The sequence below is a fragment of the Sarcophilus harrisii genome, chromosome 5 (assembly GCF_902635505.1).
Source record: "Sarcophilus harrisii chromosome 5, mSarHar1.11, whole genome shotgun sequence".
Classification (NCBI taxonomy): domain Eukaryota; kingdom Metazoa; phylum Chordata; class Mammalia; order Dasyuromorphia; family Dasyuridae; genus Sarcophilus; species Sarcophilus harrisii.
Window position 1 is genome coordinate 140,296,413 of NC_045430.1, and position 24,313 is coordinate 140,320,725.

At 29.9% G+C, this 24,313-nt stretch overlaps 1 protein-coding gene across 5 annotated transcripts in view; it reads left to right on the top strand.

The window, feature by feature from the left end:
* CACNA2D1 (calcium voltage-gated channel auxiliary subunit alpha2delta 1) overlaps window positions 1–24,313 on the top strand; it is a 656,564-nt gene that overhangs the window by 408,281 nt on the left and 223,970 nt on the right. For all 5 annotated transcript variants that reach the window (XM_031938658.1, XM_031938660.1, XM_031938659.1 and 2 more), the window contains exon 6: window positions 13,783–13,912. In XM_031938658.1, the coding sequence (XP_031794518.1) occupies window positions 13,783–13,912 (130 nt within the window). The remainder of the gene's footprint in view (window positions 1–13,782; window positions 13,913–24,313) is intronic.

Below are 24,313 nucleotides of genomic sequence, written 5' to 3' on the forward strand. Positions count from 1 at the left end.
AAAAGACCACAATCCAGGTCTCCTGCCTCCCACTTCAGTGCTGTTTCCATAAAGAATTATTGTCTTTCTCCAAACCATTCTTACCATCTTAACTTTTTCTCTTTATGTAGCTGCTATTTAAAAATTCTAGAATCCTAGAAATACACATTAAATCTCTTCAGTGTGAAAAAATGAATATCGGATTTGTTCTCAGAAAACCTGAGACTGAATCTCTCAGATGCATCCAGTATATTAGAAGGGCCCTAATATGAATGTCCTACTTATTCAGTTCAGTGATGAGATGAAAAGAGGCTCTCGGAAATAACTGAACAGCTTTTAAAAAGATCTTTACTTTTCCACAATACAACAAAGATATATATATATATATATATATATATATATATATATATATATATATATATATATATATCAAAGATACAATGGGACACTTAATTTCACCAGCTATAGATCCTCACCTCTAGTCTCCATGTGGAAATAGGTTTGGTGAATACATCAGACTATGGTAACTCAAGTGCTGTTTAGACATGTGTCAAGATGGAGGGACCCTGGGACTTTTATACCTTATAGGTAACTAGGAAGCTAAATCAAGGAAGGCTGTTGCCAGGAACAGCTTGGTGTCTTTTAGGGAAAATTAATTCTTGTTTTGTGAAAAGAGGGAACCTTGATGCTTTATAATCTTTATTCAAATTATTGAGTCTCTCTGGGCCTTGCCTCAGATGAGGAAGTTGCTAGATATCTCTAAACCAATAGGTCATATATTTTTATGATGCTCCTAGATTTCAGATGTAGAAGAATTCTTTAGGGATTTATTTATTTCTACTTCTTTATGCTAAAAGTGAGATAACTAAGACCCAAGAGATGAAATGATTCAGGAAGGTCAACAATTTGATGGCAGACTTGGGATTCTAGAAATCAAAACATCCTCATTTTCATAATCTGTATCCTTTCTACCTTTTTTTTAATCCATCTCGATCCTCCCTAAGTTTATCTCACAACATTTATATTTGGTTCTTGAAAAAGTATGTTTTGTGTCCACTAGACCCCCAAATATCACAAAACCAAGCTTACAAAGTGAATTACTGATAGTGAATGTGGTTTAAAGGTGCAATTCATTCTTCTGTTTTTGATTCATAGTATCAATTCATAAATGATATTAAAAAGCTGAAATGAACTGCAAAATGCTACATTTGTTCTTTATTTTCCTGTACACAGATCTGGTAGAAAAATGCTTTGGGAATCTTATTTAGAAACAATGTGTCTAAAGCAGAAAACTTGCTTTTATATTATGATAAATTAATTTGATTTGCATATGGAGTAAAAGGAAATTATTTTGGTAAACAAAAAAAAAATAGAGAAAACTAGAAAATATTAACACCACAGCAGAATTATTTAAGATTTCAAAATCTCCCACAAGTAAAGAAATTTGAATTTAGAGTCCCTTAAGCATCCAGTTGATTCTCTAATGCTGTGAATGTGTTGCATTTTCGGTTATGGTAAACTATATCGTAATATATATTCAGGTAAGGAAAAGAATGGGTTATGAGCACAGTGGGAACCATAAGTTCCAAATGTTTAAGTTTGGTGGAGAGGATATTTAAGATTTCATTCTTTTCATGAAATTAACACGGTGGTAAATACAGTGGGAGAATCATTGATAACTGATATTTTTCTCTGTAATATTAAATCTACAAGTAATGGACAATTAATACATTTAGATCACACATGAAAAGTGCATATCAACTTTAAATTTTTTCAATTAAATTTTATGTTCAAATAAATAGTGCATTGGAAATTTAAATGTTACAAGTATTTATAAAGAGGACGTTATTTTTACATATTATTTTGTGCTACTAATATTTAGACTCGAGAAATTCCCCAGGATATATCTATTGATCTATTTATATACATACATATATACATTTATGTGTGTGTTATACATAAGCATATAAATCATAGATAGTCATGTAGTTAATTATACTCTAGGAAAGATTTGTTTTAAACTATTCTCTTTGTTTTAAAAAATTTTTTTTCTCCTATGATTTCTGCTAATTATCCACTGAAAATTATTCAGTTGAGTGTGCCCTAAGGAATATTGTGCTTTGCATTCAAGTCATATGAACTTAGGGAAATCATTTAACCTTGTTGAGCATCATGACCTCATCTATAAAATAGAGATAATAATGTCTTTAATACTTATCTATTGTGAGGCTCTTATTAGGTAGTGTAGAAAAAATACTTTATAAACTTTAGAACTATAAATGTCATTTACTTTTGTCCCATAATGATTTTGTTTTACAAAGTCATTTCAGTTTTTGTGTTTTTTTTTGTTTGTTTGTTTTTAAATGAACTTTTCTTATACTCCTAGTGCTGTTAGGATAATGATCTATCAGCTTTGTTAATATGTCCACCAGATGGCAGGACTATTTGGAGAAAATCTCTTGTTTATTCACTTCATACCCTTGAGACTTAAAATTCAATTTATTTGAAATGTTCTATTTTTCACTAGAATTTTAACCATATGCACTGCAATTGGCATACATCAATTAAAACCAGAATTAACAGGACAGGGAAAACAGCTGTTGGTAGTAGTATTGTGGTATACACAATTATTTTGTAGATTTTCAATGTAAGATGAATACATTAATATAAAATATAAGGCATTTAAACAGCTATTTTCTTTACTGCATCTGCAAATAAGTATATTTTACCATAAAACAGGGTTGTGATGTGGGTAGTATTTTTTATATTTTTATATTAGTTGGGGGAGAAACAATGTAAATTACTTCTATCTACAGTGTAAGTAGAAGGGAGATTGATTTGCAATTTTAATTTTTGTCATTTGGTTTATCAGTTACCAGCCCGGTAGATATAGTATTTTCATTTTCATAGTCCTATATCTAATTATTGAATTAAGTACTTTGGTCCTTATTAAAGGAATTAGAGATTTCAACTAGTGAATAATGGAAATATTGAGGTGGTAGTGAGAATCTGGGGTGCCATATTTCTATCTGTTAACATATTCAACTTCCTTACATACATATCTGTCCAGATCACTCTCCTGCTCAAAATCCAACCACTTCATTTTTATAGAAAAGGAATCTAATGCCCAGAAATCTCAAGTATTTTGCTCAAGTCACATAATTAGGAAATAATACATCATGGATCTAAACACAAGTCTTTAGATTCCAAATCTATCATTCTACCCAGTGTCCCATTTCAATCATTCATTCTGAATTATATTTCAGGATGCCTATTGTTTTTCTGGGGGGAGGACAAAAACTCAATCACTGGTGTTGATTTTAAAATACCTAAGAAGAAAAGTTCCTGAATAGCAAAGCTAAGAGGGTAAAATAATTAGCATCTTCGAGTAATTAAACTATTCCACTGGAGGTGGTTTAAAGCCCACTTTGAAAAATAAGAAACAGAACTAAGAAGAAAATGATTCATTAAACTTGTATATATCCGGTTTTAAAATTTTAATGAATATGATTTCCTTCTTTAAATTTATTACCAGTCTTGTGACCATTATACATTTGTGATTATTTTTCAATTCAGTTAAAATATATCCTTCAATTCAATTCAAAAGCATATAATTTTCAATTCAGTTAAAATATATCCTTCAATTCAATTCAAAAGCATATTAAAATCTAATGGCCCACCACGTAAGTAGGAGCTACATTAAAAACTAAAGTGAATGAAACATAAACTCTGCCCTCAAGAAGTTTATAAATTTTTTTTAAAAAGCAGTAAAGTTTTGAAACAAATAATTGTAACAAAAAGGAGATTATGACAAAGAATTAAAAACATAATAAAGAAGCTAAAACTGACAAGAAAAGAAAATCACTTTGACCTGGGAGAAAACACCAAATCATAGATTATCATAGTTATAAGAATCTTTGAAGCAATCTTGTCCAGATAGTATGTGATCAAGAATCCCCTCCATTTCATCTTCAAGACGTTGTCATCTAGTCTTCATCTGAGGACCTCCAATGGAGGTGAATGCAATGACATTTATTAAAGCCCTATTTATTGACCAGGGCAATGAGGTGGCACAGTAGATAAAGGGCCAGGCTTGAGAAAGGAAAACTCATCTTCCTGAGTTCAAATATGGCCTCAAATACTTAACCTCCTATATGACTCTGAACAAGTCACTTAATCTTATTTGCCTCAATTTTCTCATCTATAAGATGAGCTGGAGAGGGAAGTGGCAAACCACTTCAGCTCTTTGTCAAGAAAACTCCAAATGGTGTCATGAACAATTGGACATAATGGAAATAATGAAAAAAACAAAAACAGCAATATGCTAGAGGCCATATGAGATTCTGAGATAGAAAGACAAGAATAATCTTTATTCTCACACAGTTTAAATTCTATTGGGAGAAATGGATACATACATAAGTATATAAGGAATACATTTTTACAAAATATAGTGAACGACACTAGATCTGTGATTTTGCTGATATAAGGATTTCCCAAAAGAGGAAACTACCTTTACTGATGCAGATCAGCCTCATTTATGTAAACTAATATTCTTAGAGAATTTTCTAGAACACTAAGAGATAAGGGATTTTTCTAGGGTGTGAAGACTGAGTTAGCACCCTGGAGGCCTTAGAATCAGCCAGAGTCAAGCAAAAGTCCTTGGTCTTTATTCTTGGTCTTCAGGGGTAGAAATGAATTGGATATACTCAGGATCTTCACAACCTCCCTTCTCTTTGTTTACCGCCAAAGTGACTCTGGCTTGTCTTACTCCACCCCACCCCCTAGTCCCTCCTACAATTCTCTGTATACATCAACAGATTGAGCCAGCACAGAATAGTGGGAAGGGCCATTTTCCAAGCATATGCTAATAGAGTAATGTCCAATTGGTAATTAGCTTAAGTGCTAGGTTGTCTGACTCCAGTGCATCAACTCACGTTTCAGCCCTTAAACTAGGGTAGTAGCCAGCATTTTCCAGAGATGGAATGTTAATTTTGAGTCCAACTTTATGCAATACATTATATTGCCTCTCCTGAAAAATATACACAAAACAAATGAGAGGGAATTTATAGGGGAGTCTAGTGCTGGCCAGTGGTAAAGATTGATTTAAAGTAAAAGATGGTATTTGAGCTAATTTTTGAAAGAATCTCAAGGATGGCAGGTGGTGGAGGGAAATGATAAATTCCAAGGCTAGGGAAGTTACAACCCTTGGAAACACACAAAACTTAGAGAAGGAATGTCATGTTTTAGGAACAGATGGGAGATGGAATATCATGTGAGCAAAACAACAAGGTAACCAGTTTGACTAGATCAGAGAATACATTATGGATAATGTTGTTGTTGTTCACTTGTGTCTGACTTTTTGTGATCCCATTGAAGGTTTTTGGGTAAACATACTGAATTAGTTTGTCATTTTCTTCTCCAGCTCATTTTACAGATAGGAAAACTGAGGCAAACAGAATTAAATGGTTTACCCAGGTTCACACAGTTAAATGATGAAGTCAAAAATCAAATGGCTAGTAGATGAAAATTGAATGAGCAGAAAGGAAGGAGAGGCAAAAGAAGTAGACAGCTTCTTCTAGGAGTTGGGCTGTGCAAAGAAGGAAAATATTTAATAATTGCTTTAGAAAATGGTAAGGTTTAATGGGGGGGTTGTTAAAAATAGGAAGTCCTAGACCAATTAATAAGAAGCAGAGAGGTACTTATAATTAGAGAGAGACTGAATATTAGAGAAGGTGGAAGGGAAAAGAAAGGAATAAGCTTTTATATAATACCTACAATATTCCAGACACTGCGATAAATGTTTGTATTTTGCAAATATTATCTTATTTAATTATTATAACACCCCTGCATGATTGATGCTATATCCCCATTTTACAATTGCAAAAGTTGAGGCTAAAAGAGTTTAAGTAATTTGTCTAGGGATGCATAGCTAATATGGGTCTAAGGCAAATCTTCTTAATGACAGGGCCAGGATTAAATCTACTTTGCCATTAGCTGCTTCATGGGAATTAGGATAGGAGTGATTATGGAATCAATCTGCAGAAAATGTAAGGAATAGAATCCAGATAAAATTACAGTAGTTGACCTTAGTGAGAAAATGGACTATCTTTTTATCAGGAAGTAGAATAAATGAAGAAGAGGGTTTGAATACTTGTTCAATCATTTTCAGTCTTGTCCAGTTCTTTGTGATGTCATTTGGGTTTTTCTTGGAAAAGAAATAGGAGTGGTTTGCCATTTTCTTCTCTGGCTCATTTTATAGATGAAGAAACTGAGGCAAACAGCATTAAGTGACTGTTCCAGGATCACATATCAAATGTCTGAGATTGGATTTGAACTCAGGAAGATAGGTCTTTCAGACTTTCAATTATATCAGTGAATTTTCTGATTAATTGAAAGATGTTAATCTAGGCTTTCAATTTACCAGAAACTCTGAGTATTCATACTCAAGTTAAGATTTTTTTTTTAATTTAGATATTTTTGTATCTATTGTATCTTGTCAAATTTTGCTTTCTGGAAGCATGATGCTTATATTACATATATTGTTTAACTTTTTTTTTTCCTTTGCATTGTTAGAACTACAGAAAATACATATATGTGATGTTAGATTTCCTAATGTATTTGTAGTGGTGCAGATTTCTAGGATATATTATATTCACTTGAAGTTCTCCTGGAACATTTGCTGAAAATGTGGTTAGATTTGGAGAGCCTCTTAATTTTGATTCCACATAAACTGCTATAAAACTATTCTCTAACCTGTTGTAATTGCTTCTGGGAATTGGTACTTCACATCAATTCTCCTGTGATGGTTACTGTCTAGTTTTTAATTCTACTGAAGACGCATTTGATTCCTATATAGTTACATATCACATATTCTCCTGTTATGTGGTATGGAAGTTGAATACCAACCTCTAAGAATTAAAAAGGACCTTGAACACATATAGTGAAACTATTTTCTAGAAAATACATGAAATCTCTCTTTAGTCCAAGTAAAGTTAAAAGTTGTTTCCCTTTTGGGGGGAAAAAAGGAAGAGAAAGTAAAGGGGCAGGAAAAAGAAAGCAAGCTGGGAAGGCCAAAGGAGGAGAAAACAAAATTGGAGGAAGTCTTTAATTATATATATATATTGTCCCCATAAGGAATTAAGAGATTCTTAAAACTCTCCAAAAGACTATGTTGTCATTGTCTCTGTGACAGGAGAGAAGAAAAACTTTGAAAATGTTTCCTTATAATTTTTAAATTAATAGCTTTAGTATGAATAAAATATACTCTCATGGTAGGATGTCACATAGTTATTGATTATAATTCATGTCATATGTCTATATATAATGGATAATGGTGATCTTCAATATATTGTTTAATAGGAGTATTGCGCAGTTGAAATTTCTAGTAGTACCTTATTGATTTTTCTAGTTAATGGGTAAAAAAAAAAATCCATACAGGAGTCTCATGTTTAGTTTTTCTTGTCATTTTAAAAGAAAAATACCTAATTGGTTGAAGTTAGTCACAGAAGTCACATTTATATCTAAAAAGTAAATGATAATTGCTATTTATTTTTTGCTATCCTCTTTCTAGCCCTTCTCCCCTTCCATCTTCTCTCTCTTGATAATTTTTAACTAGCTAATTCAAAAAGGAAAAGGAAAAAATTTTAATTTGAAAATGACTTTATCATGATTTCATCATGATTTATTTCAGTTTTTCCTTTTTAAGATACTTAAGTATATTATTTACTATACATGGAAACTACCCTATATTGTAATGATTAGTAGAAATATTGTGATGTAAGTGGAGGGTATATTTATATTAAAGCGGCAAGATCATTAAGAAATTAAAAGATTTGTTTTTGTCATCAATAAAATGATATCTGACTGGCAACAGTTACCTTTTCATTCACTGTGGCAAATGAAGTACAGAGATTAGATTTAGTCACTTGTCAAGACTTGGTTGTATCAGATATGAAGTTGAAAGTCTTGGGTAATATTTTTTCATGATAATTCATTAGAATATATATCTGTTCAGTTCAATAAACATTTCTAAACACTGATAAATATAGTGAACATGTTGTTGAACAATTATATAGTCCTTGCCTTCGAGAAACTTACTTTGTAATAGAGGGAAATCAATATGAACTTGGATATGTAGTAAGCTATCTGGTAGCATGTGTTATACATACAAATGTATACATATGTGAGATATAAGTATTATGTTGTCAATTTTAGTAATAAGTATAATACAAAGTAGAATGTGATGAGGCTTAGGAGATAGTCAGACAGTTATCTTGGGAGGGCTGCTGATTTTTTTTTTTGTTTGTTTTTTAAAAAATATATTTTTAAAATGGTTTACATTATTATCTTCCTATTTGAGGTAGTGTGGCAGAGCAAATAAAGTAAATAGTGTTCTAATATTATCTCATAATTAATTCTAAGATTCATTTCTTAAATTAAGAGAGGGGAAATAGAAAATAATTACATTATATGTTTTCTTAGTGTATCAGCCAATCTTCATTAAAAAATAAAAATGACTTCTTTGTTTAATATTCCCCACCAAATATAAATAATGTTAGGATTGCTGAGTACTTGAAAAAGGATATAGACATATCTTCTTGTATAAATATTATTTCATTATCTTCTAACTAAATACACTTCAGACCAGTAATTTTTTTTTAATTTCTTGACTAAATATTATTAAGAAGAAACTAATATATTTTCTTTCATTTAAAATGAAACCTACTATTTTGGATTTAGATGGATGTACTAATCAGAAAATAGAGATTAGGACAGATCAAATTGTCCTACTTCAAAAGAAATAATGCAGGGAAAAGGAGGAAAGAACACCTTTTTATAAAAGAAATACATTTAAGAACCTCCTCTCATAAGCACTCAGTTTCCACTGAGCTTACTAGAACTCATGCTATTATGTGAAATCGAATAGATTGAGGTACACAGTAGAGGGTTACTTTCCTAAGGTTTTTACCAATATATAATGCCATCTGGACCTGGGAGTTGTTTCTACATTCATATGGTTTTACTACTGTTGGCAGTTAATATAGTTGCTTTTTTCCTGCTTAAAATGAAATTTTTTTAATGGTGCACTTCAATTGGCAAAACCTTATATTCTTTTTATATTTTGCAGTTTACTCAACAGCTGGAAATAAGTATATATAGCATACTGCTAAGAAAACTTGAAACATAAACACTTAAATTATTGCATTAATTTTCTATTTATATATATATATATATATATCAGTAGGGATCTCTCTGGGTTTTCTTTTAATAATGGGGAAACTGCATTCAATCCAAAGCAATATAAATCTAAGTAATGAATATCTAGTGATTTTAAAGAGGCCAAAATAATAATAAAATATATTTAGCTAATAATTTTACCTTTTATGGTTCTTGTCATAAGATGCCTTGGTGAATAAAAATAGAATTTGAATTTGTAGTATATACTTGTTACCACATATATGTGTGTGTGTGTGTGTGTGTATACACAAATACACATATATAGTATGTGATGTGCATGTGTGTAATATATGGATATAACACATGTTTGTGTGTAGGTATACATGTAGAATTATGTGGATATAGAATAGGTTATAAACTTAGGTTCTAAAATTTCTTGACCTGACTTTTTTTCAGAATAAGTGATATACAGGAACAAGATTATGTGATAATTAATTCTGATGGACATGGCTCTTTTCAACAATAAGATGATTCAGGCTAGTTCCATTGGTCTTGTGATGAAGAGAGCCATCTGCACCCAGAGAGAGGACTATGAGAACTGTTTGTGGATCACAACATAGTATTTTCACTCTTTTTGTTGTTTGTTTTTGTTTTCTTTCTCTTTTTTTCCCTTTCTGATCTGATTTTTCTTGCCACAGCATAATAATTGTGGAAATGTGTATAGAAGAATTGTACATGTTTAACACATGTTGGATTACTTGCCATCTAGGGTAGGAGGTGGGGAGAAAGAAGGGAAAAAATGAGAACACAAGATTTTTCAAAGTTGAATGTTGAAAATTATCCATGAGTATGTTTTGAAAAAAAAAAATTAATTAAAAAAATAAGGGATATAGTTATTTGAGATAGTTTTCCTCTGTTTTTCTCTAGATTCACTAAAGTGGATTTTTTAAAATGTTAATCATGGATTTTTAAGAACAAATTAAATTTGAAACAGAATTAATTATTGGAATATTTTCTGAGGTAACATCAAGCACAGAACCTTACAGGAGATATGCAGATCATTTATAGTAGCTCAATATCTCATTTTTTAGCAAGGCACTTAAAACATGTCCTAGAAAAAATCCTTTGTTCCAGATATTTGTAGTAAAAGCTTTGTTTAACTTATGCTTTTGCTGAAGTTAAACTTCTACAAGATGCAATCTAAAATTGGGCAGTTGGTTTTAATGCCACAATATATAATGTATATCTGGATTTATGCATACATTAGGCTGGACAGTGGAGGAAAGAGTTAAATATTTTCAAGTGGAGAAAAGAGTGATCTGCCAACTGTAAATGATCTGCTGATTTTGACCTTAAATCATGCTAAAGTCAAAGGTATTTTGAAAAATAGTACAAAGAAAAAATATTTACTACACAAAATATCAAAAATGGTTTCATGAATAAATTATACCAGACTAACCTCATTTCCTTTTGTGAAAGTGGTGCTGGATTAGCAAGGCAGAGGAATGCTTAAGATACAGTACATCATTTGACAAAAGTTTTTTGTATTATTCTTTTAGCTATTATGACTTGATATAGTCATATAGTTGTAAAATAAGGTCAATTCAAAACTTGTTAAGTAGCAGTATCCAATGAGTAATCATTAATAGTTCAATGGCATTTTGAATTAATGGCTCTAGTAGAATTTCTAGGGGAATTTCTTCATCCCCAGCATGGTTAACATGTTAATCAATAACTCTGACAAAATCATAGATGGGATATTTTTTAAATTTACAGATGAAGTAAAGCTCGGAAAAAACAGCTGACATAAGGAAGTCTGAATCGGTATTCAATTAGATACAGTTCAGAACATTGGGTCAAATAATTTAATATTAAATTAATTTGGAATAAGTGAAAAGTTTTGTCTTGTTTTAATTGGGTTTAAACATTCAACTTCCCAAGTATAATATTTTAGTGGAATAACTGTACAGTTTATCTGGGAAAAAAATGTTGTTGTTTTTTTTTTTTTTATAGGAATGCAAGATTCATCTGATTCAGCAGTATGACATAACTATCAAGAAAGCTATTATGTTCTTAGACTGCTTTTAAGAATACTATAATATCCAGTACAAGATCCCATAATAATCTCTCAAATTTAAACCAATTCAGGGTGCCACTTTTTAAAAGGAAATAGGTAAAGTGGAAAATGTCCATTAAAGAGTAAAACTGGAAGAATAAGATGAGGGAATAGGGGGTGAGGACACAAAAAAAACAATATTCAATAATTTGAAAGACTGTTATGGGGAAAAAAAAATAGAATTGTTTTGTTTGTCCCAGTGGGCAAATTAGGATTATTGGGTAAAAGTTTTAGAGTAGTAGATGAGTATATTTAGTAATAGTAGAGTTATTAGAATAACAACAAAAACAAACAAAAAAGTCTGAACTGGATTCCAGTGGATTTCTCTAAGAGGCAGTGAATTGCTGATCATTAGAAGTTCTCAAAAGAAACCTGATGACAACTTGTTGGTGTTCTTAGTTAGATAGGAGTTAGACTATGTAGTCTCTAATGTCTCTTCTTACTTTAAGCTTCTGTGATTTTTGTGGCTCTGAAATCTCAAATACAGTACAATTCTAATCAAACCAAGCTACCTAGGTTCCAATAAGAATTGAAAGTGAATGTTACTTATATTAATACTTAAAGGATTGTGCATTTATCGATATGGGTAGTCCTTTTCCACTGAAACTCAAAAACCTTTCTTTCTTTTAGTAAATAGTCTTTGTTAGTATGGCCTAAATAATTCATCACTTGACAACCCTTCAAAATTTTGATTGCTCCTATTGTATTCCCTCTAAATCTTGTTACTCCAGGTTAAATATTAACATATACAAATATTTCAAAAGATATGAAATTTCACTCATGTTACTACACCATGCTTTCAAAAAGATAACAGCTCCTAGTGACTTAGTAAATAAATGTTACTGAGGTGCTGTGGCAAAAATAAAATAAAACAAAAATCATCTATAGCCAACCATGTGATGATGAATTTCTTTGAATTTAGGAAAACTAGTGTTTAAATGGAAAAAGAAACTACCTCTGAAACCTATTTGAATATTTGCTAGTTCAGTAAAACCCTTCCAGAATTTGGATTTCCCTGGCAAAGTCTGAGAAAACCTAAGGTCCCTTTCATGTCATTAAAAAAGCACGGGAATATGTCTATGAAACACATATCTTTCAAAGTTTTGAGTGATGAGTTCATCTGTTAGCTATTCATTTAAATATATCACCTACCATTACTTTTTATGAGATTTAATTTGTTCTGTGGACTTGTATAAAATATTGGGAAAATGTATACTTTTTATTATTATTGAATAATCTCCATTATGTTTATTACTAAGACTTTAGTGTATATATGTATTTGTGAAAAGAGAAATCACTATATTCATTAGAGTCCCGATTTTTCTGTTATTATCAGTTACTCATGAATTTTATGTCATAATTTTATTGATGCTCAAGAGTAAATGATAGTGTGTGAACTTTATAAGAGTATTTAATTTTGCAATGGTATATTACAAGAATTCATAGCAAATTAATTCTTCATTTACTGATACCTGAAATCAAAGGATTATGCTTAACTTTACAGATCTTTCTTCTATCTTTTCCCTCTTTTTTCTATCTTTACTTTTCATTTCTTCCATCTGTCTCATCTCTAAAGCTTAAGATAGTGCTGTCCCAAGTCACCTGTACATTTATCTATCTATCTGTCTATGTATATCACATTTTTTTTTCTTTTATGTAATAATAGCCACAAATAATGTCTAATTCTAATAGCATTTGAAAAGAGAAATGAATAATAATAATTACATTGGTCAAGAAAAAAATTGGTCTAGAACTAAATTTTGAAGAAATGAGTAAGATATTCTGCTGACAATGAATGAATAACAATATAATTGAATAATCAAAGGAAAGTTTGAATAGATGAAATGTTAATATTTATTCTTATCCTCTTGTACTATTATTGATCTGATTTTGATTTCTGCCTTAGGAGACAAATTAGTTGAGGTTAGACTTTAATCGTATTCACATTTGCAAGGGATTTCTTATTCATGGTATGTAAACTTCTTGAATATACTCTTTTTAGAATACAAAGTTGAACTTCATGGTAGATATAAAAATGAAAAAATGCTGAGTACAAATAAATGATATCCCAAAATGTATTTTATATAAATATATGTGTGTGTGTGTATACACACATACATATACACACATATATATATATACATATATATGTATACACACACACACACACATATCACACATTTATATACTCATTCTTTCCATTGCATGTGAGAAAGATTTGACTTACACATTTATTTGTGATGGGATATAATGTGTATCTGTATGATATAAAGAATATAAAGTTGAGAAAATCTGTATGTGTTATTAATATTCCTGAGGGAAGATATGTATAATCAGTTTTACTCATGAATATTCATTATGTAATATTTCTATAGACAATATTATGTAATTATGTAATATTTCTATAGAACATTAAAATGTGTTATATAATTATGAAATATGAAAACATGTGAATAGAAGCATTAGTTTGAATTGTAATGCTGCTTCTTTGCCTGTCTTTCTTCATCAAGTTTGAAAAAAATGAGAGTGACCCAAACAGTCAAAGGATCAGACCTGTTTTTGTTGAAGATGCAGTCTTTCGACGCCAAACATCCTACCAGCATGCTGCGGTCCACATTCCCACAGACATATATGAGGGCTGTAAGTAAAATGATATAAACATTCATTGATTAATTATATCATGTCTATTGTTTGATCCATATTTTAAAGAAATATAAATTAAATTCTATGGCATTACATGAAAGATATGTCAAATGTACACAGATTGTTGCTATATTCTTGACCATTACAGAATTCATGTGGTCTGAATTTATATTTAAAAGGTAAATCATCTACCTCAGACATATTACTTGGAAAATAAAATATCAGATAGGAGATAGGGTCATTTTTATCACTTCATTTTCTCCTTTATTTATTTGTTTAACTACTTCCTCATTTAATCCAAAATTGTTTTTGTCTTCTTATCCCCACAAGATCTACCTAACATGATAGCTGATCCAAAATTCAAATTAAATATAGAAAGATTATTTTGTTGTATTTTTACATTCTGGGATCATTTCATTTTTTTGCTGAGATTTCCTTCAATATCTCTTTAAACTTCCTTCTGTTAATCTAAATTCCCTCAATAGTGAATAGTTTTTTCCTAAAATCATTTAGGCATTTTGTACTATAAAGTTTTAAGTATTTTTGTTTTGGTTCAGTACTTCATCAATAATGAAGGAACTATCTCTCTTCATTAGAAGATACTGTACCAATAACCCTTAGGCCTATATTCAAGCTTTGATATTCAGGGTTTTTAGCTGCCCCAAATGTCATCCTATAAAACACCATAGAGAAATAACAAGACTTTTTCCATGGCTTCTTAGAAGTCCTCAATGCTTATATATTTGTTCTTTCACCATGGAAAAACTGAGTTCCCATTGGTCATTTCAAGACTATTTGACTGGTGTGAGTTTTTTTTTTTTTTTTTTTTTTTTTTTTTTTTTGCTTTATTTTGGTTTGATTTTATTTGTGTCTTCACAGAAACAAGTTACTTATTAGAAACTGTGCTTGGCTCTATATTGTATTTGTACTATACTATTTATTATCCAACCAATATTGTAGTCTATAAAAAGTTATTAAGCACCCACACTGTGCTAATATAATTTACCTTGGCTTTGGCATAATATTTAATCAAATATATCATGCTATTTTGGTGGGAAAAGATGAATGTGTCAAGCACCATGCTAATTACTGGGATTACAAACATACAAATTATATATATTATTATCTTAAGAAATATAGGATCTAATTGAGGAAGACACACAAAGGAGAATTAATATAAAGGGCAAATAGAAAGACTTAATAGTTCAAACAGTTCAGGAACAAGTCAAATGACAAGATTGTAGAGTCATTTGAATGCAATGGGCTGCTGCCTCACTGGAGGAACCTACCACAATACTATCAGGAATGAACAGGAAGTCTACAAGTCAAACAAAAGATTTGGGGTTTCTTTTGATTGATGAGGAAATAGTGATTCAGAGTTTGACCAAGAAAGGGGAAATGGGAGGGAAAGTTCATGATGGGGAGTTAAAGTTGTTATTCAGCGAGTGCCAGTCAGAAGAAATATAAGCTAGATGATAATACATTTTGCTGAATTGAAGAATTTTTAAATGACTGGATCTAGAAAGTATTAATGACTCAAAGTCAGCTTGGAAGGAAAATTTTGATACGATATCTTAAGAATCTGTTTGGTCCCATCCTGCTTAGGATCTTTATATCTGACCTGAATAAAGGCACACATGACATATTTAGCAAATTTTCAGATAACACAAAATGGAAGGGATGACAATTGCATTGTATATTAATAATTTGTAGAGTTTATATTGTATTTTAATGTTTTACATATTATCTCAATTAAACATGTTCAAAAATATCTTGATAAGCTAGAAAGAGGGACTCTTTTATAAGATGAAAAATCCAAGTCTTATGCTCACATTCCAAAAAATTTCTTCAAAAGACCAAGAACAACATAGGGGAGGTATAGTAAGGTAACAGTTTGTTTCAAGGAAGATCTTGTTGTTTTAATGGACTGAAAACTCAATTGTGATCCATTTGTGAGTTACATTAACTAAGAAATTTCAACAACAGCACAGTGGATTAGAGTCCCAAACTTGAAGCCAAGAACTTGTTCAAATTCTTTCTCAGTTGCCTGATAGAAATGTAACCTTTACCAGTTCACTTAACCCTTTTCAGCTTCTGTTTGTGTATCTGAGTATACAACTAAAATGTATCTCAAAGAATTTTTGTAAAAATCACATTTTAAACATCTATCCACATATATCACTTCATAAACTTTAAAGTGTTTTATAAAATTAGCTGTATTTAAAAAAAAAAGAAAAAAATATGTAATTATAAGGCTTTTAAGCAAGTCATGACATCAAGGCCTAAGGAGGTGGTAGTTCCATTGCATTATGATCTCTTTGGGCCATATTTGGAGTATTGCATTTAGTTTTGGGTGCCATATTTCTGAAAGGTCATTGTCTGAAAGGTCTGGTGAGCGCCTATGGGAATTTGATGAGGATAGTGAAGAGCCTAAAATTCATACCCTATCAGAATCACCTGTAGAACTTGGAGGTATATAATCTAAAAAAGAAACATCTAGGAGGCACAGGGAATAAGGTGCTTGGCTTAGAGTCCAGAAGACTAATTTTCTTCAGATTCAGGCACTTACTGGTTGTGTGACCATATTACCTGAGTTTTTTCATGTATAAAATGAGTTGGAGAAGGAAAGGACAAACCACTATTATATCATTGCCAAGGAAATCCTAATTGGGCTACATAAAGTTGGATATAACTTAAATTACTAAACAATAAAAGCTGGAAAAAAAACTTAGAACAAATATGACATATCTTTAAGTATTTATAGCACTGCCATGAGAAAGAGATAATAGATTTATTTTGCTTAGTATTAGAAAGCAGAGCTAAAAGAGTAGGGGGAAATGACATATTGAAGATAAATGTCAAGAACAAGATTTGGATAATTAGATCTATTCCAGACTATAATGGAGATGACACCTCCTTCATAAGAGGTCTTCAAACAAAAGCTAGATGGCCACTTCTTAGACATGTTGCAGAGGAGATTCTTATTCAGGTATATATTCAGGTATATTGACGTAAATATATTAGATATGAACTAATGAGGGATAAGTATTTTGTTTTGTTTTCAAATTATAGATCAGTGCCTGAATGGCATATCCCCATTGTCCCTATATCTCTCTGAAGCTTGTGCTTAGTTCTTTAACTCCATTAGAACATACTCACACTAATCTAGTGATATCTGGATCCTGAGTCACATAAATATAATAATACAATAACTATTTGCTTCTTAACAAAAATATTTTGGAGAAAGCTTTGTTTTTCTTTCAGCCTGTGGCAGTAATAAAACTTCAAAACTCTTGAAGTATTGTAAAAATATGATCTTTTCAGTAATAAGCATGCTCTGTAAAATTATTGCAACTGATACCATTCATCATTTATTGAAAGTTTACTTTATTTCAAAGTAAGTTATTTGAGGAGTCAATAATCCTTCAAGTTTGAAGAGGGCCATTGCATTTCAAGAAAGCAGTTTTAAATTATTTTGCAGAATAAAAATGTGCAATAAAACTTGATAAGAAGTGAATAAATTTCACGATGTCCTAAAGGAAACATGAAACCCACTTTGAAATATCTGTACGGTTGGAGGAGGAGGGACTGGGAAGGAAGGCAATGTTGTGGACATTGTCTTTAGTCCCATTTATCTTAATTCTGAATTCTTCCTATTCTCCTGAAATCTCATCAACAAAAAGAAGCCCTTGTCTGCCCTGTACTCCTTAAAAATTCACATCCAATGTTATGTGCTGCATCTGCAAATGACACAGGAATGAAATCAGAAATGTCAATAGAATCAGTCAGATTTCATCATTATTGGTATTCTTCAGGCATGGCAATAGAACAATTCAGGTTTAAAGGATTATTCAGGGATTCTGACTTTAATAAATGTGAAAGTGCACTTTAATTGAAGGATTAAAGTGAAGAAAACAGCTTCCTTCTTTAGTTCTAAGAGCATCTATAGTTCAGCAGTAAAACTATTATAGGAAATCTAATGCTCTCAAAGGCTATTAAAAGAAAAAAAAAATTCTATGATTTGGAATGCCATTTTCAGGCACAGTCATATTTAAAGTATTTGAATATTTTATTGAATTGAAAAATATGTACATTCTTAAGATATTGGATTGTGGATTTCAGGGAATTTTACTGACAAATACATTTAAATTAAAACTCTTATGGTTTTCAAGGTTTTAACATTTCTACCTGAATGTAAAGAAAGAAAGAAAGTATTTAGAAATAAGGTGAACTTCATGTGAGTTTGTCATAAAAATTTATTATTGAATAATTTAAAATATTAATGACATGACGTGTTCTGTAGTTTTCTTTCAACTTTTTTTTTCAGTTTAAAATTGATTTTGAAGTCAATGCTCGGAAATGGTATATGATTTCAAAGCCCGTGTAAAATATAAATATTATCATAATATGGTAGGTTAAAAAAATTAAACTGTTACAAATATGTATAAATTTAATAAATCAATGGTATTTTATTGTTACTATATTACTAACAATTATTTCATAAAATTTGAGGTAAATGATATTGGATAATAATATTAATAAAATAAATTTTGTCTTTGAAGTGGACAAAAGAAAATTATAATTGCAGTTTTAATATACTATTATTTAGATAAATATTGGAATAGCAATATAATTAATACATGGTTATTTGTGATAAGTTTCCAAAGAAGATTTTTTATGATTTACAAGTATTTAAATTTAATGGTTTGGTGATCTGTTTTTGTTGTTGTTGTTGTTGTTGTTTGTTTGTTTGTTTATATGACATACAGAAAAAAAAATGAAACCACTGCTTAACTGTAAATCTTGTCTTTGATTAGCAATTTTAGCTTCTAATTTTAGGAAATCTTTTTTTTTTTCTTTGTAGTTGTGCTAAGCTAAATGTTTATTTACAATAATATTTTAAATAAAATGACTAAAATTTACTAAGTTTACCAAATTATAAAAATTAATAAAATTTTACATCAAATTTATAACTAAAATGAATTGTTATAGGCATAAAATATTTTAAGTATTTTATCATCATATATTATATTATATATAATACAGTAATATTATTTGTTTATATTTTTTAAAATCTGCACTTAGGAAACCATTTATTTTATATCATTTTTATTACATGGTTTATGACTTATTTACAAATTTTTCTTATTATCTGTTATATATATTACACAAGTTATAGAGATATATGAAGACAAAAATTGACTTGTCACATCATATGAACAGATTATCAGGAATATATTTGCAAAATAGTATTTGAAATACCACTACAGAATACTGGGTGAATAACATAGAGCCTGATCGTATATTAGAAATCAAATTCCATTCATTCTTCAGTGGTTCATCAATTATTCATTCAATCAAAAAACACTTATTTGCTACCTACTATGTACCAGGCTCTGTGTTCACATATATTTGTTGAAATATTCCAATGTTGTAGTAGATTTCAGTATTGACTTTCCAGTCACTATATTCATTTGAGAGGAAGAAAAAATAATTTTATATTCATGGGGACATCTCTCCCTTCCAGTGGGTAATCTTATTCTTTTAAATGTTAATTAGCCATGTAGCTAAAGGAATGTGATACTACAGAAATGAAAGTTGAAGATTGAAAACCCTAATTATCTAGATAAAAACTTATTTGAAAGAAATGTTGGTCATAAGAAATTCAAAATTCTTTTGAGGTTACCTGTCATATTTGATGTTAGTGAGGTGAATTACTTAAATGGTGAAGGTTTTTTTTAACCCTATAACTAAAGAGTCTTCTTATGAAATACTTTTTCAAAAAGCATAAAAAAATTGGCTATATTTATGAACTCCTTTATTCAAAAAATTATCCTCCAAAAGTACTTTATTTATTTCTCCCTTACTTGTTCTGTTGAGTGATTTGCTTTTTGTTAACTGTAGCACATATTTGAATTAGAGCTCTTTGTCCAAAGTGTCATATTTTTATTTGACACATTACCTCATTTTAAATAGATATTCTCTACCACTTGTTTTTAAAAGAATCTATATGAAGAAAATTTGGAATGGGGATAGTTGAATCAATTTTAAGGGCTAAGTCTGTGCCAAGCATTGTGCTAAAGAAATAAAATTAGTGTAGTATGTTGTTTCATTAATACCAATGTATTTCCTGCCATATTATCAGCTATAGAAATATTATTATTCCAAGTGGCAGAAAAGAATTATTATGGGCTTTGAATTAAAATTCTAAATATATTTAAATAGTCAGGATTTTCATATACCACATTTTATTAACTGAAAGTCTTGTGAAAGTAGCATATACTACTAATGAAAATGTCTCAGACTTCATCTATATTGTTAATACATTATATTATGTCAAACATAGCTAATGATCAAGTCAAGTATTTATCCCAGATTAAATATTGCTGTCAAAGATAATTAAAATGCTGCTTATTCACATTTCACTAAAAATCCAATGGCTATTAAAATAGCCATTAAATAAATTATTAAATTAAATGTAAAATATTATTAAATTAATTAATTTTCAAGTTAGTTTTAAAGTTAATTAAATATAAATTTAAAATAAATTTATCAAAATAATTGTAAATTATTAAAATAAATGTAAAATCTAGCAGGAAGTTAGAAAGAAATTGAATTACTTTCTATTTTTAAATCTCTATTAATAATAACATCAAACAAAAGTTTTAAGTGGCAAATTTTACATCTTAATAAGTTCCCCAAAAGGAAACATAACTAAATAGCTTCTGCTGAAGGGCCACTTCTTCCAAGAGCCTTCTCCTAATTGGCAAACTGTGATATGACAAACACAAAAAGGGTAAGATCTTTAGATCTAGTGCAAGTTTTCCATTTTACATATAAAGAAACTGAGGATCAAATGATATAACATGTTTAGATCCCTCAAATAGAAAGTGCCAGAGGTGGAATGTAAACCCAGATATACTTCTTAATTTTGTACTTTAAGGGAAATGTTGTTCCCCAAAACATACTTTCTTTCACTCCTAATCATCTCTGAATGATCTGTGACTGGAAAAAAAAAAGGAGAGGGGGAGGAAATAAATATTATTATGAAGTATTATTAGCATGCTAATCATGATTCTGGTTCTTCACAGAATTGACCTTTTTTCTCCCTTTGAATTAATCTGATCTTTTGAATTTATATAATAAGTTTAAGATACTACTTCAAGCACAAAATGTTGATTTTTTTGAGGGACTGAATTAGATATGTAATGTTTCCTTCAAATGGCATTGTTAAGATTCAGGAGAGAAAAAGATGAAGCTTAGGGGCTGAAGTTTTCAAATAAAAAGAAAATCCATAAAAGGTCAAAAAGAATTGCTTCATTACAACTTCCCCATTTAATATTACTATCCATTTAAATAAACAATATCTGACTGGGGAAAGTAATTACTATTGCTTATGATTAGGTGGAGAAAAAATTAGTAATATAATTAGCAGGAGATACCTTTCCTGAGATTGAGTCTGCCCTACAAATTGCTTCCTACTAATATTATTTGACTCTGATTAATAAATATGGAATGGAAGAGAAATAATTGAGGAGCAAAATACTTCATTTCTGCTCATTATATTTCTATATTGATAATTATGTAATATGGTTATATTTAATAATGAATAATATTTTATCCTAAATATGTATGTCATCTTACATATAAAATTTTAATGTAAAAATTAATGAATATGTTGCATTTTTGAGCTTGCAAAATGTTTATCTTTGGTATGTTTTAAATGACGAAAGTGAATATTTTTATATACTTCATTTTCATTTTCATAGATTTTGTAAATTTATTCCTCCAATAAAAAAATAAGCTTTTGGCTCACAGGTTGTTTTTAAGTGAGTAAAATGTAAGTTCTAGAGAGAAAATACTTAATTTCATAATATTAAGTTCCTACTTACAATTTATAAAACCATAAAATCAGACCCCTCTAAAACAAATGGTTGATAGTTGAAGGGATAAGTCAGCAATAATGAGATAATATTACAAAGGCTTTAAAATTGATTTTCTTTTTTAAAAATGATCTTTCCATATTCTCTTCAAAATCCTTTTTAACTTACAACTTTTTTTCTTTTTCTCTCAGTTCTTTTTGTTCTAAAATTTAACATGCAGAAATGCTAAGATCATACTCATAATAGCAAAAATAAAGTCAACTAAAGAAAAGTTACTTTCTAGTTTAATAGATGCTGTTTAAACATCTCTAGCTCAAGGAATACATCATTTAAAAAAATTTTCATACTACAGATAACACATATATGTGTTACAAAAGGGACATTTATCTTCCAAACTAAATAACATTTTGAAAGGAAGAATGTTGAGAAACAATGCACAAAGATCAAGCTTTATTCTGTTTTTCTAATTTTCTGATCCTCTGAAGTAGAAATTGATTTGTATGTAAATGTCCAAAATGTTGTTTTTTGGTATGTATCTCAATTACTATCACAATTGCAAATCCTTCCCTCTTTGCAAAATACTGTTGATTTTGTTCTTAAAATACATATATATCTTTTGATTTTTGTTTCTGAAGGGAGAGAGCTTTTTCAAATGAAAAACAGTATTAAAAGGAGTTTAAGACATTAATTCCTTCTTTTAATGGATATTCCTATCACACTTAGAACCTTGAAACATTTTTAATATAATTAAATATAACTGATTTAGTTAAGGTTATCTTGGGATCTCTAGATTCATAGAAGTTTGTACAATTAAAAAAAGTGAACAATTGGCTTAATTTAAATTGTAGTATTCTATCAGCTCCTTCCCAACCTTACTATGTATGCCTCACTCAGCATGACATGAAAGTCAATCCAAGTTCCCCAGGAATCTGATAGCTGAGTGCAAGGTCTCATAATTCCTACCAAATTGGAAAAGGCTTTCATTATGACCTAATTCTGTTTTCAGAAAACTTACCTACCAAAAGTCAGAGAGATTTAATATTGGGCTGGATGCAAGGTAATATTAATTCTTAAGGTGTTTCTTTCAGTTATAGAAGGGTTATAATCTTTATCAATAAAGAAAAAGACCATCTTGATGAAATCATAGATATTTGAAATGCTGAGCTATTTCTTTCATTATTATAATTTTCACGAAAATAACATTTCTGTTATGGAACGTCCAATCTATTGCAATGAAGATTACTGTTTCTACCAAATTGCTATGAAAAACATTGATTGAAAAGTTGCCAACCTCTTCTTTCATGGGAGCAAGATGCCTATCCCCATACCTAATTAAGTCTAATTTCCCCTGAGTGGTACATAAAATTTGAGTACTGATCCTTATGGGACATATCAGATGATACACTTTCTATTTCATATAATTTATTTTCTTTGAACCCAGGAATTAATCTACATACATCAGTATATGATATGCTTTTTCTAAATCCTTAAAGAACACAGCATTGTTATTTTTAAATTAGTTACATTTAAATATTTTAGTTTATGGGATTAAAATATGAGAATAAAATAATAATAATCTTATGTGATGATGTGTTCAGAGGTGACAAATTCAAAATATGCACATTAATTACAAATTTTACCTAGAATTATTAAAATTGATCCTTTTTTCAAGATCAGAATTTTAATCAAATAATAACAATAATAATATATCTAGTCATTCTCTTTCAGTTGAAATTTAAATTCATTACTTAAAATATATTTTCTGAATTATGGCCCAGTTCTATAAGACATTATTAAGAAAACAACGTGATAAGGTGATTAGAGAAATGGTCTCAAAGGTAAGAAAGCCTGGTTTTCAATTGTTGTTCATTCAATTCATTAGTGTCCTACTTTTTTTATGATCCCATCTGGGGTTTTCTTGGTAAAGATAGTGGAGTTGTTTGACATTTCTTTCTCCAGTTCATTTTCTAGATGAAGAAACTGAGGCAAACAGAGTTAATGATTTGACAAGCATCATATAATTGTAAATGTTGAAGCTCAATTTGAACTTGGGCTATAAGTCTTCCCGACTCCAGACCTAGCACTCTATGAACTGAGCCATCTGATTGTACCTAATTTGTAGTCATATCTTTAACATTTATTGACTTTGTGAAACTAGATAAGTCATTTAAAATTCTTGAATGCTTTAGGTCAAAGGTGACAATTTTAAATAAGAAAGGAGAGCACTAATCCTTATATAAGGATCCCTGCCTGCACATATCGACTTAATTTTAAAATGTAATGCTTTTTATATTTCATTGTACTTTTACTTATTTTGTTAAGTATCTTCCAATCACATTTCATTCTGATTCTAGCATACTTGGGATGACCATAAGCACTGCAATGCACACTTCTACTCTAGGCCATCCTCTTAAGACAAAGTTGCAAAAAAAAAAAAGAAAAGAAAAGAAAAGCTCACCTGCAGTAATTTACTCACTTAGGGATTCCTTGTTCCAGCAAAATATTAAGTCCAGTC